This window comes from Protobothrops mucrosquamatus, unplaced genomic scaffold, assembly GCF_001527695.2.
Source record: "Protobothrops mucrosquamatus isolate PMUCROS unplaced genomic scaffold, P.Mucros_1.0 scaffold_22, whole genome shotgun sequence".
In the NCBI taxonomy this organism is placed as follows: Eukaryota; Metazoa; Chordata; class Lepidosauria; order Squamata; family Viperidae; genus Protobothrops; species Protobothrops mucrosquamatus.
The window spans coordinates 746,648-766,156 of NW_015386098.1; the positions used below are offsets into that span (position 1 = coordinate 746,648).

General features: G+C 37.4%; 2 protein-coding genes across 3 annotated transcripts in view; both read right to left on the bottom strand.

Annotated features, from left to right (window-relative positions):
* TXN2 (thioredoxin 2) overlaps positions 1 to 6,787 on the bottom strand; it is a 50,532-nt gene extending 43,745 nt beyond the window's left edge. The window contains exons 1-3 of one of the 2 annotated variants that reach the window (XM_015831847.1): positions 6,676 to 6,787; positions 4,324 to 4,601; positions 946 to 1,069 (exon numbers count right to left, since the gene is read on the bottom strand). In XM_015831847.1, coding sequence (XP_015687333.1) covers positions 946 to 1,069; positions 4,324 to 4,601; positions 6,676 to 6,681 — 408 coding nt within the window. In that variant the 5' untranslated portion in view covers positions 6,682 to 6,787. Of the gene's footprint in view, positions 1 to 945; positions 1,070 to 4,323; positions 4,602 to 6,219; positions 6,247 to 6,675 lie in introns of those variants that run through there. The other variant, XM_015831855.1, reaches the window with a different exon arrangement.
* A 3,703-nt stretch (positions 6,788 to 10,490) lies between these two features.
* FOXRED2 (FAD dependent oxidoreductase domain containing 2) overlaps positions 10,491 to 19,509 on the bottom strand; it is a 13,548-nt gene continuing 4,529 nt past the window's right edge. Inside the window, exons 3-8 of the mRNA XM_029287273.1 lie at positions 18,983 to 19,249; positions 17,565 to 17,731; positions 16,699 to 16,747; positions 15,687 to 15,928; positions 12,834 to 13,004; positions 10,491 to 11,242 (exon numbers count right to left, since the gene is read on the bottom strand). Coding sequence (XP_029143106.1) covers positions 10,983 to 11,242; positions 12,834 to 13,004; positions 15,687 to 15,928; positions 16,699 to 16,747; positions 17,565 to 17,731; positions 18,983 to 19,249 — 1,156 coding nt within the window. The 3' untranslated portion in view covers positions 10,491 to 10,982. The remainder of the gene's footprint in view (positions 11,243 to 12,833; positions 13,005 to 15,686; positions 15,929 to 16,698; positions 16,748 to 17,564; positions 17,732 to 18,982; positions 19,250 to 19,509) is intronic.

Consider the following 19,509-nt stretch of genomic DNA (forward strand, 5'->3'; position numbering starts at 1 on the left):
AGGTTATTATAAACTCTTCTTTGTCCAACCTTTAATAGTAGAGGTGAGGCGTCATCTGAGTTGAGCTTAACTGGTGGAAATTTCATAGACATGTTCATGGAGGATTCTTGGCCATGAGCCTGAGGTGGGATTATATGCCCTTTTTTTAGTATGATTTTTGATCTCCCAGTGTCCTAGTCTGTGGCCCTAATATTACTTGGTAATCTTCCATCAAATACTAATCTGGTACAAAACTTAGTTTACAAATCCAGACAAGATCAGCCAAGAGCTTCAACTTACTAAGGCTAAAGTCTTGTTTGGGTCAAACATGTCTCCTAGTGTCTTCCAGACAAATCTATGCAGTTTTCTTTTGTTGACAATGCAGAAATAGTTTGCCATTTCCTTTCCTAGGGATGATCTTTGACTTTCCAGTGCTAGATTATAATTTTCACTATTTCTGGGCAACTTGGGGAAGGCTACTCTAAACCGATAACACTGGCCTACCTAATGATTTTCTTTTTTCTTCATGAGTCAATCATTCTTTAGTTCAATTTCCCACACAATGAAGATCAATATGTCTCACTTTTTTTTAAAAAAAAATGCCTCATACACCATTACTCAAAGGATGCATCTTGACTTCTGACTTAGAATTGCTCCAACTCTTCTGCTAGGATGTCTCCCACAATTTACTGAATTCCAGATCTGTTATTCCCCACCCTAGATATGTTAGAACTGCAACTGTGCAAATTCTAGAAATAGTAATCCAGTACATCTGAAGGTGAACAAGTTGGGGAAAACTGAACTACATTATTTCTCATTTTTTATTTTATTTGTGCTATAGGCCTAGCAGTCACAGATTCTACCACTCGTTCTTGTCAAAATTGGTGATCAGAACAAACAAAAACAAACTAGTTTAGCTCAATATAATATGCATTTGTCTATCTCAGAGCTGTTACAGGGACATACCTCATATTCAAGGGCAAGGTCAGTATGATCATCAATGTCCACTTTCGCCATCAGAATCTTCCCCTCATGTTTGGACACCACTTTTTCTAGTCTGGGACCCAGGATTTTGCAGGGACCACACCATCTCACAACAAAGAAAGACATTAGAGTTTAATGAGGAAAAAGCAATATTAACTTTTTTTACAAGATACTTCCCAAAGGATAAAGATAAATATCTGCCTTTAAGAAGAAGCCTCTGAATACTGAAGTATCAGGTTTAATAGTGATGCCTGGATTGTTACATTAAGAGATGACATACGAGTCTGCATTTTGTTTGATAGTCTATGTGCCAAGATTTAAAAGCTGCTGCTTACAAACTGCTCAGAGTATTTTACTGCAAGGTATTTATAAGCCTCTTGCATATTGTTTATGCCAAGGGTAAATAAGAGCAGCAAAAAAACCACTATGTTTACCAAAACCATTTCAGAATCTCATAAGCCTTCTAACCAACAGAAATCCACATTTTTTTCCAAAAAGAGAGAAGAAAACTATATAAAAGAGGATACAAAGAGTTGTCATCCAAACTTATAAGGCAGCCTGTAATCTTGAATTTACTATATATCAGTGTCTTTCTCCACATATGTACAAACCAATAAAAGAGTACCATCAATGATCATGTGCAAAGATCTTGCCTATTTGTGTATATATTGCAGTAACTTGTTCCCAATATTGTACAACAGGCAAAATAGACACTTGAACAAGGACAAGGGACAAGGTTCAAATCTTCTATACCAATTTGTCTCTTTGAAAGAGAAATTTAAGCCATCACGGGCCCTCAGTTATAGTAGTTCATACAATTAACTTTTCATAATGGAAAGTCTTTCACACATGCTGTTGGTAAAAAAAAAATCAACAAGAAATGAAAATAGTATGATGCTATGATTGTTGGCCAGGTGATTTTTGATCTGATTTATACATACTAGAACTTTTTTTTTGCTGCAGCTATTTGATCTTACATCATTGATACATTGTGTGATAAATCAGTAATTGCCAAAACAAATTCTCAGTATCACAACAGCATTTACAATTTCTTATAGCTCTGGAAACTGATACCATATTACAGGAAGTAGCTTTAGCACATTGAGCCACTATTGATGTTTTCAGATGTTATAACCACAGCAGGGTATTATGAGAACAAGCATTCAGCAGTTAGTCTGTGTTAGGCATTTACATTGTTTTAAAGAATAAAAAAAGGAAGTCCTAAGAGAATCAGAAAATGGTTTTTATATGTATGTATGTATGTATGTATGTATGTATGTATGTATGTGTATATATGTGTATATGTATATATATATATGTGTGTGTGTGCATATATATATATATAGATATATAGATATAGATATAGATAGATATATGATTATATATGGAGCAAAATAATACATATGTAACAAGGTATCTCAAAAAAAACAACAACACCAAATCAATATTCCATTATCTATGTCCATCAATAAAAAAAATCTGGAGCAACACAGAATTGCAAGAAAGTATGATATCATTTAAATAACTTCACAGAAATCTGTAGAGTGAATTTAGTGCTAGGAAATAATCCTAGCTATAATCTAACCCATTTCTTTGTATACTATTCAAACTGCCACTCCTCCAATAAATACATAATTTGTGACAAATTAACAGGAAGGTGTAGTCCAGCAGCCAAGTAGGTAAAGAAAAACAGTTTAAAAAGGAATGGTACATGTAGTTTACTTTTACTGCAAGGACTTTGAAACTGAAGTACTTCCTGATCTGATTCTTTACTTTTGTTTTTTTTCGTGCCAGCTCTACAATGGAATTTAGAAATCAAGAGAGTAGGAAACATACTTCAAAATTTAAATGTATTTATTCCTGCTAGTGTTCTGAAAGTTCTTTGTTTGGCTTTTTTAAAATTTTCTTCTCTGGAAAAGGATAAAACTTTTGCCCATCATTCTCAACACGGTTCATATCCCATTCTACCACACTGCACTTAATTCATTTCACATCATTTCATCTTTTTTCGTATCCTCATTTGTTTTATATTTAGAAACAGGAAGGAGGTAACAGTCGGTAAATGTTTCAAGCTTCTAATAACCAGAGATGAGGATTATATTCCAGTAAAGAAAGGCACATGAGATTGCATTATAAAAGCATCTGTATGCTTTCCTCCATTAATTGGTAGACCCATATCCAAGCAATAGTGCCTTATTTTTATTGATTAGCTAATGCCCTGCCAACTTGCATCTGCCTATACTCTGATGAAAGTACCAATAAACTAAATATGCAGCCTCTTTCTCAAAAAATTGAAGAGCACCAATTTTTTTTTTGCAGTATTTCATGAAAAAAAGAATTGTAATATGCTATTTATAATATTATCTCTACTCAAAGGGTTCAGAACAGGGTCCCCACCCCACGGTCTGTAGCCCACTACTAGGCCGCAGTCTGTTTTAAACTGGGCCGTGCAATGGGCAAGTGTGCGTGCATGTGCACGCACAAAGCTCCACTTGCACGAGTGGTGGGCCCTTGCTCGCGAAGGTCTATTTATGTGAGTGGAGGGCACTTGTGCATGAAGCTCCATTTGCACAAAGCGCCTCCGCTCGTGTGAGTGGAGCTTCGTGTGTGAGCACAAGGGCCTACCACTCACAAAACTCCACTCGCTTGAGCACTTGCGTTTGCATGTAAAGCTCCACTCACATACATAGAGGGTGCTCGCACGCAAAGTGCCTTTTGCGCAAATGGAATTTCGCACACGAGCAATCTCTGCTCACGAGTGGAGCTTCACGTGCAAGCACAAGCGCCCTCCACTCGTGCACATGGAGCTTCGCATGTGGGGGTGCTTGCACTCGTGAGCGGAGGGCACTTGAGTGATGGGTGCTTGCACACATGCTCGAAGCTCCACCCGTGAGTGGAGGGCACTTGAAAGCAAAGCTCCATTTGCATGAATGGAGCTTCATGTGTGAGCACTCTCCACTCGTGGAGCTTTGCGCATGAGCACAAATGCCCGCCACTCAAGCACCCTCCATTCACACGCGTATGCAAGCACCCTGCACTCACGCAGAGATGTGTGTGCACACGCACTTGCCACTCATATGATCTTTCCCCTCATGCCGGGCTGACAAGATAAAAAGGTTGGGGACTGCTGGTTTAGAATATTGTAAGAGAAAAGGAGGATGTAAACAGTAATCACCTAGTATAGCTTCTCAGTTATCCTATGGCATCTAGGTAAAACCAACTGAGAGAGAGAGGCAGACCCTATTAGCTACACCATTTGGGGTCAAAGCCCTCTATACTACATAGTATATAATACATACATAGCATACTAAGGATCCAGACAGCTTTGTAACAAAGACATATACTGTACACCATACTTACTGGGCATGGAAATCTATCACCACTGGTTTTTGACTTTTCAAAACTCTGTCTTGGAAGTCATCCTCATCCTGGACATTAAAAGTATGCCAACAGACCTGAGTAGTAGAAAATGTCCTAGTCTGTGAAGGCATAGCAGGAGAAGCAAAGGAAGTACACCAGGGTCCCCTGCATGGCAGAACTGAAACTCTGTACAGAAGCAATGAGGGTCTGGGATGAAGCACTGGCGTGAGACGCTTGACTGGAATAGACAACAATGATTTGAAGAGATGTTGGGCCATCTAGGACAAGAACAAACAAAAGCATCATAAGGAGGAAACAGCGACTCTAAAAACTCCCTACATTTTCACTGCCCTCTAGCCAACCCATTCTGTTGCTTCTTTGATCCCTTCCCAACTGATTCCAAAAGTTCCCATACATTTCCCCCAACTATTGCCAATTTCCCAAAGCAGTTTCCTTTGATATACATCTTTGCTGTGTTCAATTTGGGCTATCTCATAATTACCAACAGTACTTGGACTACCTTAGTTGCATTCTCTTGCAATTCAGTGTACTTTATATATGCCATGTGCTGCTTAAAATATGCTGGTATTTTTATTTTACTGTATATATTGTGGGTACACCTACACACTGGGCAAAGAAACAACTATTAAGTCCTTGCCTCTAGCTTATTATCTCACATTTCTCCATTTGGAATACATATTATACGCTGCCTAGTTTTATTATGAAATGGCAAAAGCCCATACTAAAATATTGGTTAATGAAAAAAAGAAGTGACTTTAATTTTCTGAATTATGAACCAGCCTTTAAAACACTATAGAAGTTTCTCAAGAACTCCAGATTCTCTGAGCTGCAACACTTTGGCTTATTTCCTAAGCCTATCAACTCAAATACTCTTGGTTTCTCCATCCAATGTCTAAGCTAGGAGTGAATCCTTTATTTTAATTTGCTGATCCTTTTATCTGAAAGCAAGGCCTTCTGTCCTGGGACATCATGGTTCCAGTATATTATTGAAATATGCTTATTGACATAATACAAATAGCCTTTTTAAATAGCACATCATTATTACTATATCAATTGAGTATCTCAGTGTGGCTAAATTATTTACAATTTATAAATAATGGACAAGGTATAATAGTTAAGTGATACTAAACAACTTGCCAATGCCATTCAAATAGATTCATTTCCAATATATTCTGTCTGGTGGACAACCATAACACAGTTGTTTTGCTACTACTATGTCTATAAAATATTGATAGAGATTTGAAAGAGATATCACTATGATATGGCTATGATATTAATATTGCAGCACCTTTACACTTATATTATCTAGACCCCACAACAATTTTGTTAACAGCATTATTCCACAACAGCAAACTTCTTTCATGCAAATTAGAAATATAAAGAAAGAAGGTAGTATTGCAAATAGAGTACTCTTTAAGCATAGTGAATTTGATTGTTTAGGGGTTTGGGAGAGAAGATGGAGTATCTGCTCTGAAATACATTTCCCCCCAAATTTCACATTTTAATAATCATTTTACATTCAAAATCAACATCTTTGAAATTTACTAAAGTTTGTTAACAAAATCAAGAGCCCATTAATTGTCAAATTTGTTTTATTCAAGCAAATTCAAAAATATTTTCCCCAGAATACTTCTTTATTGTTTTGGGCCCTATATATATGAAATGCAACTTACTTTCTGGTCTTAATTTAAATCTGCCCTAACTCCTTGACCTGGAGGTTTTGGCATTAACCAAAGCAAGCTTGTAGCTAATGCAAACCAGCTTTTGTGAAACAGAGGGAAAGTTATGAATCAAGCCGCAGTTACTAATTTCCCCAATATTATGCATTTAATAACGGGTCAGAAATTCTGTCGAAAAATACACTGGCAATGCTACCTGGTTCTTTCAACTCCGCTTACTTTTAACCTGAGTTTCTGAAACGTCCTGAACAGAAACTTCTTATCCAAAAATCTTATTTCTTGATCTGAAGGTTTTTTTTTCCCTCCTCCTTACAAGCCTAAGCCACGTGGTTGCAGTGATGCAGCATTGGCATTCTGCACATGTTCGAAGGTCTCCCTCTCTTTAGTCATTATTATGACAGCTCCCCGAGGAGAAAGCAGCTCTGTTGAACATTAAACCCAGCCTGCCTGCGTCGCAATTTCCCCCTGGTATCCCATTTGTTCAGCCAACTATTTCCCACTTGCAGACAGCCCTGAATATTCTACATTCTCCTCCTCATGCCACTTTCCCTTCTACTGCGAAGAGTGGCTCTTAAGGGCTCCCTTATCTCCGACTTGATGATAATAATAATGGTAAATAAAGGTCGTCGAGGGAACCACTTCCCCTTCTCACCTTCATAGTCCCCGGAGAGCCCCTCGCGACCACACTGGAGAGTCAAAAAGCTGAACTACCGTATTTTCCTGTAGCTGATTGGACGAACAGACGCAGCTTTAGGACGCAACCATAACTACTCTCGTGGTGATTGGCTGTTGAAAGCACGCTCTTGACAGCTTTGGCAGTTGATTGGGTAAGGCGGAGAGCAATAAGCATATCCTACGTGCTAATTGGTTAGAAAGCCAAGAAACTGTTCAGCCTGGCGCCGATTGGCTCTTGGGGAAATCTGACCTTCCCACCTCTTCTTACTGCACCAATGGCGAACATGCGCTCCGCTCTGTGTTTGCTCAACTTCGCCGCGGGCAGGGTCGAAGTACACAGGCCGTGTCTGGGGAGGTAGGCGGCTGCCTAACGGGCTGAAATGTACAAGTAAAAAGCCTTTGATCTTTAGGTTTCGTAAAGCGCCCGTGTTTGTGCTTGGCTTAGTTAATCGGTTTCTGAAATTAGTTACATTGAGTAACTGGAACATACTACTTTGCAATCCTATTAACCTGACTTTTTAAATATAAATCTAAACTCAGCCTCTTTGGTTTCTAGATCATCTTAACCAATACATCAAACTGACAACAATCTGTGCCAAATTTAATTAGGTGATAGCATGACACTTAATAAATTATTGACACTTGAGAAAGATAAAGGCTCCATTGTTGAAGGGGTTTTTTTTACTCTCCCTTCAATTAGGATATTTTATTTTAGGACATTCATTATAGTTTTTATACTTGCATTTGATATGAATAGCTCTGCAATCATATTAAAGGGGAAATATATAGATTATCTATTCATCGATTTTATTTTGTGCTGCCCCAAGCTGTCTCTGTTAACTAGGCAGCTATATAAATGAGTTTCCATGCACTATCCATTTCATGCATCCTCCTATTATACCGTACTTGCCAAGTTTTAATATAAAAAACATTGCTAAGTTTGTAAAATAGGAATAGCTGTTATATAATTTGATTTAAAAAGCTATGCATTAATTATCACTTCGTTGTGTTGCATTTACTGGTTTTCCAAAACTAGCTTTTATGTCATAATGTACATTATATTATTAAAATTCCAGAGTAGGAGCTTTTCTTACTGTTACTACAACAGCATTACACAAATTATCTTCAACAGTGTCGCTCCAGAGCTGCTTTTGCAGAATTGCAATACTTAAATTCTTCCTTGTAAAAGGCAAAATGGAGCTACTTTTTAATCCTCATGCGCCTAGTGCCTTTTGGGGGCACTATTCAGCTTTGAATAATCTGTAAACTACATTCCAACTTGTGTGTGTGATATAAAAATCAATTGATGTAATTATTTAAATTAAATATAATTAAAGTTTATTCTTATATTTTGAATTTTCCATTTATCTTTAAGAATTACAGTGCAGCGGTGCCTTTAGAAATGGCTCTGCATTCATAGCCAAAGAAAGTTTGCAGCACTAAAGTCTGAATGCAAAAGCAGACACAAAAAGGTGAACACAAAAATAAATAGACAAGAAGCAAACAGTGTGTGATTTAAATTTTAGTTTCTAAACCTTTTGAGATTCAAAATTTAAAATCTCAAATATGTTATTTGGGTCTACCCATATCACAAATCAAGATTTTGAAAAAAAGATTGTTTGTCAAATTAAAAATGTTATTAATGATTTTTGTAGGGAACTGTAACAAGGCAATTTATCTCATTTTTTTTCTTGTTTTCGGACCTGACAAAATATTGCTCTGTTCAGATTAATTTTTAGTACGTACAGGTAATCTTCGCTTAGCTACTGGCTGAAGTTACAGTGGATCTCCCCAAGCACTTTACAACCCATTTTTGAAGTTCTGATGACTGCACCCCTCCCGGTTTTGTGATTGTACTTGGCCATTGGCAGACGGCTCACGTTTAGAGCCGTTTGCAGTCTCCCTTAGTCATTTGACTGTGATTTTTGGTGGATTTTTCTGGGTTCCAGTATTTACTTCTGGCTTCTGTCAAAAAATAACCATTAGTGAAAACGGGTTTGCTTAATGGCCACCACTAAAAAGGTTGTAAACTCAAGTGCAGTTCTGTGGTGACCCACTTAATGACCACTATTACATATGACTGTAATTCTGGGCTCAAATACAGTAGTAAGTTGAGAACTACATATCTTGAAAGGTTGAAAGGCTCTTGAGTCTTTCCCACTTCATAACTGAACAAAGATAAACACTACTTCTGCTGTTGGTTTTCATGATAAAATAAAAACATTTTAAAAGGATTCATCTAAAAGAATACAACCATACAAAATATGCAGACAGTATAAATTTAAACAAATTATCTGCATAATTAAATTGCACTAATTATTTTTATTAACTTGACAAATATTTTGAGTAAGACAATATTCTCAAAATGAAGGAACTGCAATTGCCCCTTTTCTCCTTGGAATTATTGTAAATGCCTGAATATTTAATGAATAAAGGGTTTCCAGTTCCTTAAGCATATGGTAGCCTGAGAAGAATGTTCTCTGTGGAATAGTAGCAAAATCTGACCTTTGGAAAAAACCTTGGATAACCATACAGCTCAGGCCTTGCTTGATAAACCATATTAATATCCAGCCTTAACTCCAAAACAATTGCATATTCATATTAATCTGAGTAGCAGCCATGCAAATTATAATTGAATATTCATGCTTGAACTGGAGTGGATTATGTTCCATTCAGTCTATCTGTACTGATCATGCATATTTAGGAAACAGCAACAATATCTGGACAATAAGAACAGGCAAGAATAAAGACAGATATAATATGGTAGAATAATGGAGGTAGCTTGGTATGAATCAGTGTCATCAAATGAGGGTTATGCTAGTTTCTAGCTTAGTAACATAGTTTCTTCTCCCACACTATGTAATCCCAGTGATGGGCAATTTGGGCTAGTGTTCATAACATTATGAACAACTATCTTCCACTCTCATTTCCCTGGAGCAGGTTTTAAACCACATGTATTGTTAAACACATACAGAGAAATGACTATTTGAAAAGATAAAGGCAACCCAAAATTAATGAATTATCTGGTATCGTTGCAAAAATTAAAGAATATAAAGATTTAGATAGTGTGCTTGTAAGAAAGGAATACAAATTTTCCTCTATTATAGAATAGTATGATCTTCACATATGTTAACGTGACCAAATCAAAAATATCCAGTAGAAGCGATATCAAATATCACTTTTGCATAATCCTAGTTTGTGTTCAAGAATACCATTGGCATATCTAACTCAGTACTATCTATCCTCTAATTTTATGCTTCCAAATATGTTGGAATGCAACTCTCATCTCTAACCAACAAACTGTAGAACTGTCCCAAAACTTTGGTCCTTCTTGTTTAATTTGGTAATGTTAGTATAGCCTTCCCGAAGCAGCTAGCTTTCAGATTTGCTAGATTTTTTCTTTCCTTAATTTTTAGCCATGACAATATCTGGCTGAGAATTTTGGGAAATGTAGTCCATGAATCTGGAGGGCATCATATTGAGACAGTGTGTGCCAGGAATCAAAGCAGGGATCTTTTATGTGCAGGATGTGTGCTTTGCTTGCCACCTGTGCTCTGGGCACTTCTGTTATGGACTCTGGTGAGACAGAAGAAGAAAATGTATGAATGTCATTCATTTTATCTGCCAAACAACTAGAAGAAATAAATAAGAAATAAGCTTTGATTATTTCTAGCTTGCTACATACAACTCAATAAAAGTCAGAGTAATCAATGCACTAGAGGTAAAGGTGCAAAAAGTGCAAACAGTATTTCTAACCTACTCTTACCTTAAAAAAATATGAAAAATACATAAAATAGGAAACAGATGATTAAACTAAATTAAGTGGGGCATAGTGCAAACAGAAGAAATACTCTGGTTAACATGCAAGAACATTTTGTCTTGAAATAAACAGGCTGGCATTCAAGCATGCCAGTTCTACAGAACACACTAATGACTATAGTAACAGTGCATCTTTAAAACCTGGTATAAAAGGATCCAGGCTCAGCTATTCACTCTTACTGGCCTGGAGATGTCACTGTTCTCTGTTCTTTACAACGCATAATATTTCCCACCTCTAGAGGCTAACACCATCCATTAAAATATCATCTGTTCAATCCCACCAAGGAATGTATACGTTCATGTTCATAAAGATCTGCAGGTTTGTGCAAGAATATGGTACGGATGAGATGTGGTCCTCATCTAGGAATGGTTAGGAACCTGAGCATATGCTGGAACTCCTCTGCAGATCTTTGCCATGGTATTGTGTCTATAGCACTTGTGAATTTTGAAATAGTTGGGTGCAGGCTAAAGTTCATCCTTGGTGCTTCTAAGATGTTGCAGCTGATGACTGGATATCTTTGAACTTTTTAGCAGCTGGTTGTGGGATTGCATAGCGCCATTCTCTCGTTCATCTTGAGACTTCATAGCTGCATGTTCAACCAGCTCTGCTGCTACTCTCTGATGCTGAAGCTTTTCACTTCCGACAAGCCCTTGCTTTCTCATGTACCCTTGCTGGCAGGAGGGAGGCAGCCTCAAGTGAGTGAAGGCAAACAGAAAGCAGGAGTCTGTACAAATAGGGAAAAAGTGTTCTTCATTGCATGCTTTATAGATTGTTATATCCAAGAACTGAAACAGAATAGTAATAAGCAGTAATAGCATTTTCCCCTGCCGAATAGATTATGATTCTTAGTTTGTAATTGATTTGCTAACTCTAGCAAAGATTCCTACAGTACGTGAATCAGCAACAATCTGAGTTCATATAAGCTTCTATTATAAGGAAATAGGAAATACTGTTAGAGGCTAACCCACTCTGAGATATAATTATACACCATACGAAAAAATAATAATAATTAAACAATGGATCAAGAAAAGTCTTCTGCTCTAGCCCACTTAGCAGATTTAAAAAAACTCAGAAATTTAGTTTAAAATCAGTAATACAAGTTTCTAATCCTTAAAATTATGAAGTGTATGGTCTATACTGAATGAAATATCATATAAAGGAGGTCTGAGTACATTTTGTTAAATATTTTGAGAGTAGCATCAGGCTTTGCTTGGTACTTTGAGCCCATACTTCAAAAATGCCCATTTTGGGAGGAGGTTTAAAGGGTACAATAAGTACCTTAAGACATCTACAAGGTACTACAAGACATCTACAATTAGGCACCAATTAAAACTGCCAAGTTGTCTCTAAAAGCAAAAAGACCCAGTTTTCTAGCTATTTTCATTCTTTTAAGAGGGTTCTGGGGACACCCAAAAATGATGCTAATGGGCTACATGAAGCACCTGTCAAATTGTACTTTTTGCTCTTTTGATATAAAGACATGGACTTTGTTGTCTTCTAAATAGTTCTGACTTGATTACAGGTTTAATTTGGTAATGTTCGTACAGCAGCATATGTGGCAGAGTCCATGTGCTATGCTTTTTTGTACAACACAACTAATGCTCAGCTGTAAACTATAATAGCTGTATTCATATATCAAAATAAGTCCATATCAAATCAACATATGTAGCTTATTCGTTTAGGAAATGTAAATAGACAATGTACAGGCAAAATTTAGCTCAACGTGTTTGTGCTCTTGTCTCCCAAGAGCTAAAACTGTAAGCAAGAACATTTTTGTGCTTCCCTGGGCAAATAGACATGAAGATCTTTGCACATTTAGTGTTGAAACTCTGGAGATGGATGAAGCAGACTAGTGAGTTTACAATCTCCCCATAACTGTGGGGAGTGTGACTTTCTGGAGGAGAGGAGATATGCAAATATGTTTACTAGTATTTATGACATGTCTAAAAGAATTTATTTTGCTTTTAGTATGCTGATCCAGAGAATAAAATTCTTGCCAGGAAATCCACAGAAATCTAGTACTACAAAGCTCTTAAATCCAGTTTTAATATGCAGTTCTCAGTACAAATATTTTAGTTGTAAGTCCAAATTGTCCTTTTATAATTTTGTGCTCATTTCAGGTGATCATGAATTCATTGTAAATATCTTTGGTTCTATTACCTTCCAAGGACTCCATAAAGATCAAGAGATAGATTCACTTTGATGAGGGATTATGTGTAAACATGGATCTTGGCTGAAAGGAATTTAATGGTTACCTGGCCTATCTGCCTGCTTTCATTCCCTATGGATTCATTCCTAACTAGTTCCCAGAATACCTGCATAGAATCTGCGTAAATCAGTTTCAAGGCAATTCTCCAAGAAACGTCTCAGTGGGAGGACATGTGCGTTTGGAGCAGTCCAGTCAGTCAGGAAATCTTCCACAATGTGATGGATTGCGTCTGGGCGAGGCAAGGGCCAATCTGGTGGGCACAGTCTCATTTCACGTTCTGTTGGGAGGAGTCAGAGATAGTTATGAGAGAGAGACAGACAGACAGACAAAGCGCAAAATAAACATGAGCAAGAAGCTTAATTTGGGAGGCTGGGAATTTTAGTCCCTCTGGAGAGTCTTGGATTGTAGAAGCTTGCTTTACAAGTTAGCATTCAACAACAAAAGGACAATTAAACAAAGTGTACAACAGAAGAGAATATTTTTAGCTTAGGGCTGAACTGTGGAGTCCTTGGCCATTACCCAACTAGAAGTTGCCTAGTTGGGCAATGAAACATCTGCAACTGAACAACCAAGCTCAGAAAGTACCATAAACAAATTTTATTTTCCTAACACAAGGCTGAAAACTTCTTTGAAGCATGAGATTTTTTTGGTTTTCCAGGGGCCACAGGAAAATAAAAATGGCAGATCATATCACCAGAAAAGACAATATTTTGGTGTATTTTGTTGGAGTGTTTACACCTGCTCTCCCTACCAATGGGTTAAAACAGCATCCACATATTATTTGGACTCATCTCAAACATTTGTTCAGCCAAATTGTGATTTGCATAACCCAGCTAAAATGTGACTTATTTATACAGTTGTCATGGTACTCACCAAACCACTATTGTAACCCACAGAACACTATAAACAAGATATATACACATTAGAGAAATGTGTATAATTCTTTCCAAATAAAATTGTTCATATTATTACTAGGGATGCAATTTGAGCAACTATTTGTCCTTTTAGTTTGATGTTTTTGATGCTTGGAAACTATGAGGACATAGACAAGGTGTATACAGATGAGGCCTATTCCCTGTTTACTTGACCCTTTCTCCTCTTGACTGACTAAAATGTCTAGATCCAATATTTAAGGGATCTCATCAGTGCCTCATTATGAGGATGTGTTCCCCATGTCCAAAGAATGTTATACTAAAACCTAACTGAAGAAACCTCTCTTCACCCAGAATATTTGTGAAGCAGGGCAGTCTCAAATATTCCATTTTTAGGAAAGGTAGATGATGATAATGATAATAATAATAATAATAATAATAATAATAATAATAATAATAATAATAATAATAATAATAATAATAATAAGTTGGAAGGGATCTTGGAATCATCTAGTCCAACCCCCTGCTCAGGCAGGAAATCCTATACCATTTCAGACAAATGGCTGTCCAGTCTCTTCTTAAAAGCTTCCAGTGTTGGAGCATTCACAGTTTCTGGAAGCAGGTTGTTCCACTGATTAATTGTTCTAACTGTCAGGAAATTTCTCCTTAGTTCTAGGTTGCTTCTCTCTTTGGTTAGTTTCCATCCGTTGCTTCTTGTCCTGCTTTCAGGTGCTTTGGAGAATAGCTTGACTCCCTCTTCTTTGTGGCAACCCCTGAGATATTGGAACACTGCTATCATGTCACCCCTGGTCCTTCTCTTCATTAAACTAGACACACCCAATTCCAGCAACCGTTCCTTGTATGTTTTAGCCTCCAGTCCCCTAATCATCTTTGTTTCTCTTCTCTGTACTCTTTCTAGAGTCTCAACATCTTACATCGTAGTGACCAAAACTGGATGCAGTATTCCAACTGTAGCCTTACCAAGGCATTGTAAAGTGGTATTAACACTTCACATGATCTTGATTTTATCCCTCTGTTAATGCAGCCTAGCACTGTGTTGGCTTTTTTGGCAGCTGCAGCACATTGCTGGCTCATATTTAAGTGTTTGTCAACTAGGACTCCGAGATCCCTCTCACAGTTACTACTATTGAGCAAGGTACCACCTATACTGTACCTGTGCATTTGGTTTTTCTTGCCTAAGTGTAGAACCTTACTTTTTTCACCACTGAATTTCATTTTGTTAGATAGCGCCCAATGTTCAAGTCTGTCAAGATCCTCCTATATCTTAAGCCTATCTTCTGGAGTGTTGGCTACTCCTGCCATGAGTTAGTGGTCTTGGAACTTCAAACATCTGACTGATTTTCTAGACGCATTTCATGTGGGTTTTTGGCTGGCCAATATCCTGAAACTACTTTAGTTCTCTTGGTAGATGACATATGGCAACAACGAAATGTACCAGTGATGGACCATTGATTTCATCAGAATTTTAATTTTTAAGTAAACATATAATTTAAATTTTTAATACTGACTTCTGCTTTTAAATTTTGAAATCAAAGATATACAGAAATAAGTAGAAACTGCCTCTTTTTTGGGGTGGTAGTGAAATTACTAGTTTTTTAAGAGTAAAATGAATGCATTTAGTCTTGGAAGACCCTTGGAAAAGTCTGGAGAATAGGAAAAGAATAACTTGCAGGTCATGGATCAATCTTTTATCAATCAAACGCTACAGGAAGAATGAACAGTAAAAGCATGAGAAATTTGTTTCCTTAAAAAAACATTTTAGTTGTAGTGTATCCTGCACGGGGTGACAGTCCAGCTACAATCAAAATCAACAAGTTAAAAACCAACAGCAGTTAACATACACATAATAGCTCACCCAAAGTGGTCAAAAGTACCTCTCATTTGGTGTAGCCAGATTTACTGTGTCTATCACTGCCTCCTGATTGCTAGCTATCCTATCTATATAAATCAGCTCCAGCACACTATCAAGTTACCCAAAACATACTAAAATATATCCAACTTTCTGACACTTAACATCACATGAAACACTGTAATTAGTGGAAAAGGAAAAAAAAACCATTGTTTACCAGTGGGAAGTTGCTTATAATAATAAATTACAGGATGCAGGAAGTTAGACTGCCAAGCATGCTCTGGCTCTCCTACTGCACGGTTATAGTAGAAGACATCCTTGTCAGGACCAGAGAAGTTTTTTCCATACTCCATCATAATGACAAAAAGTCCATCCTGCATTTTTCTTCCTGTGCGCCACTCCAGGTCTTGTAGGACTCCAATTGGATACTCCTCCAGGTATTCAAATTTTGTAGCATTCCTAGGACCAATCAAAACAAATACATTTCAAAGATAACAAGGCACCTTGGCTAATAATGGTGACCTGATTGCAAAGGATTTTTTAAAAATGGGATTGCATTTTCTACCACACTCAATCCACCATTTGGAATTAATTTTAAATTCTGCTTTATTCCATGATTATCAAGCATCAGCTATGGCGGTACCCTTAGTTAAACTCTAAACTCTACTCCAAAGAGCTCTGACCACTGTCAATTGTATATTCATGACCTAAGGGTTAGAGTATTGTAATATACTGTATTTTACAAGGAACAGCTTGTAAAGTATAGAAAAACTTTGATCATGCTCTTGCTTGAATCTTTTAGTTCATTCACTAAATTCTGAATTTAGCAGAGCAAAATATGTGACTAGAATCAATCCCACCACATAAACCTTTGCACTGATACACCCTTCTCAAAAGAAACATTTTTACAGCAATCCTCTTTAGGGTTTAACAAATAAAATTGGAAAGATGAGGTTAAATACTAAATCTAGTAATGACTGATGCTTTGGACCAATCATTAACTCTCCAGCCAATCTACCTTACAGGATTGTTATGGCAAAACTGGGCAGAATAGGGAATAGAATAGAAAACTACTTGTCTGGATTTCCTTTTTCTTTTTTCTGCTGTGCAGCTCTTGTGCTTCTCAGAATCTGCTTTCCAGGTATTATAAACCCTTTTGTGCAGGTTTGGAGGACCCACAGTGTCATGAAAAGTGGCAGACAAGGGGAAGGAGGAAAAGGGTGAGNGGCCAGGGCACTTTGTGGTGACGGACTTCTAGTAAGCGATGAACTGCACGGGCTGCATAATGGGGGAAGAACAAACGAGGCAGATATTATCATTTAATATTACATGCTAAGAGAACTGCCCTAATAAGTGCAACAAGTAAGTTTTGGGTTACAGCCAAAAAGCTTACAATTATTTGGCATAGTTTCCCACTATAGCAGGTAGAAGAAAAACAAGGATAATGCTGTTACTATATTATTCTTTGACTGTCCCACACTCTTGAAACAACAAATTCAGATGTTTGAGTCTTTATTGGCCTTCACATCTGATAGATTTAGTAATAGCACAACCGCTGTTGGGGAGTCCTTCCAAAAACTGGCGAGGGATGCCAGAAACTGTAGCTTAGAAATATTTGGAGAACCACAAATTTTTCCAGATCGATAACAGAAAAAGCTTTTCTTTGTAGCAACAATGAGAGAGATCAGAGAAAATTTGATAACAGTGGGTGGCTGGTGTAAATGTACTACCTGACCCTTATTTGTCCCTTCCTACCCATTTTCTTTTACGGCATATTGAAATTGTAATTTAAATATTTTTACAATATGTAAAAAAGCATTTGGCAGTGTAATGTTTATATGTTGCATAATAACTAATTGGCTTTTCAAGCTGAATTTTTAGTTGTGTTCTTTACTTGCATTTGCTACTTTCAGCATTGTTTATAATAGAAAAGGTATTGCTGAAAAAATTGCAGTATGTTACTTCTGTTGATGATAAACGGAAAAAAGAATGGAATAATTTGCTTAAAAGAAAAAAAAGAGATGGGCCTCAAATGCCAGAACAGTGTCACCGCTGAGCTTGCTCACATTCACTTTCTCCCCATCTCCAAACTCACCTGTGTATCGGAAGCCATGAATAAAACCGCCAGCAGATTTCCTAAAATCCACTGAATGGCTTGCAGTTCCGAGAAGAAAAAGACCTCGAGTAGCTTTGGCTTCATAGCTGGGCTTGATCAAAGGATACTTCTTCTTACTGCCTTTGCCATGCACCAAACCAACAGACCTAGGAGTGGGGGAGAGAGCAACTGAGAAACTAATCAGAGTGGAGTCTGGCTGACTTCACAGACTACAATAGAAAGGGCAGTGTATGAACTCTGATCTTGAGACCATCTACATGTTAAAAGGCTCAGGAAATATCCTTTTCCCAACAATGCTCTTCCTCGCCATAAGGCAACTATCTAAATATATGCTTAAGACAGATAATATCAACAGTGTTACTTGGGTGTCCTTATGCAGGAGCTGCAGGTTCTTCTTTACAAGTAGTCCTTGACCTATAACCCCAATTAGGGCCAAAATCTCAGTCAGTGAGCAAAGTGGTCGTTAAGGGAGATGCCCATGTGACTGCTTCTCTCAATGACCACAATGCTGGCACTGCTGGCTATGGTTATTAAGTGATCTTTTAGGTTGTAAGTGGACGGCATTCCCTGCTGAAATTCAAGCAGGATTTTCAGCACCCAAGTGAAGAGATGTGAGTGAAGTCTGCACAGGGCTCCTAGGACATCCCCCACTTGCCTGAGGCAGACCCACTCCTTACTTTACTCTGCTGCCCTGACATTCAGATTTCAGCTCCCTCTCGTCTCTGGGGACTGGCTGAAAGGGCTGCCTGCCAAAAGAGGGGCTCTGGGTCAGGAGCTCTGCTTTCAGTTTCTGATCAATTTTCTGGACAGCTATAGTTTAATTTTTTGACAACCAGACATATTATCATACTTTGGACACAGAACTGAAGCATATCCACACATTGCTCCCCTGAAATTAAACAAAATTACAATGCAATCATACCTAGATAAGTGCACCCTAACTGCAGAGATACTGGCTTTTTAAAGCAGAGCAAAGCAAGTTTCATATGTGACACAATGATCTTGTTCTTTTTAAAACATTTATGGAAACCAATTAATTGCTATTTTAGTTTAGACTGAATTAAGGGATAGCAACAACAAAATGGTTGCATGAAAAAGAGATGGACGACCATCTTACAATAGCTTATGTACTGCAAATATTACATTTAATAAAAGATGGGAAAGCATTTTGCATGACCCAAAGATGCTTTTTCATGAGGAACTGGACTTTTTTGTTTTGTTTTGTTTGTTTGGGACAACTATGACCTGGATGACTGAGAATCTCCATAGACATTTTGCATGCCATTTTGTTTGACTTGAGGCTCAGAATATTTCATCCATGCTACATACCTATCTATGCATATCAACCCTCTCAAACATCTTCTCTCTCTGTCATGTTAGTACCAATCCCATCTTACTTGTTGAATATGGAAAAGTCAAACTTCCAACCCAGGCAGCGAATGGCACGGTCATAAGGTGCACGAGTGGCAAAGTTGTCTAATTCGTCCTGTGGAAGAGTGACAGATTCTGGATCACTGCTATTGCTGTTCTCCAAGTAGAACCGGAGGGTGATACGCAGCTTTCCTTTTCTGTCTTTGATGAGAACTAAGTCTGCTAGATCACCCTCTATAAGTCCATCCAAAGACTTCAACTGATACGTATCCAAGAGCCCATTGTTTATTGCTCTAAGAAAGAAGGAAAGAAACAATAGGTGGGATGTCATGTGTTACTTTACATGCCATATTAAGAAAAATGGCTACCACTCATTGTAACAATTCTAGATTAAATGTAGAAGCACTCTGGCTAGGTATGAAGCAACTTCCTGTGTTGCTATTATGTTTTACATTAGTTTTAGTATTTTGATGGAGAAAACATTACTTTTGTTTTACTTCAAATTATTATATATTCTTTTGTAAATATACTAGGAAGACGATTAACAAGTATA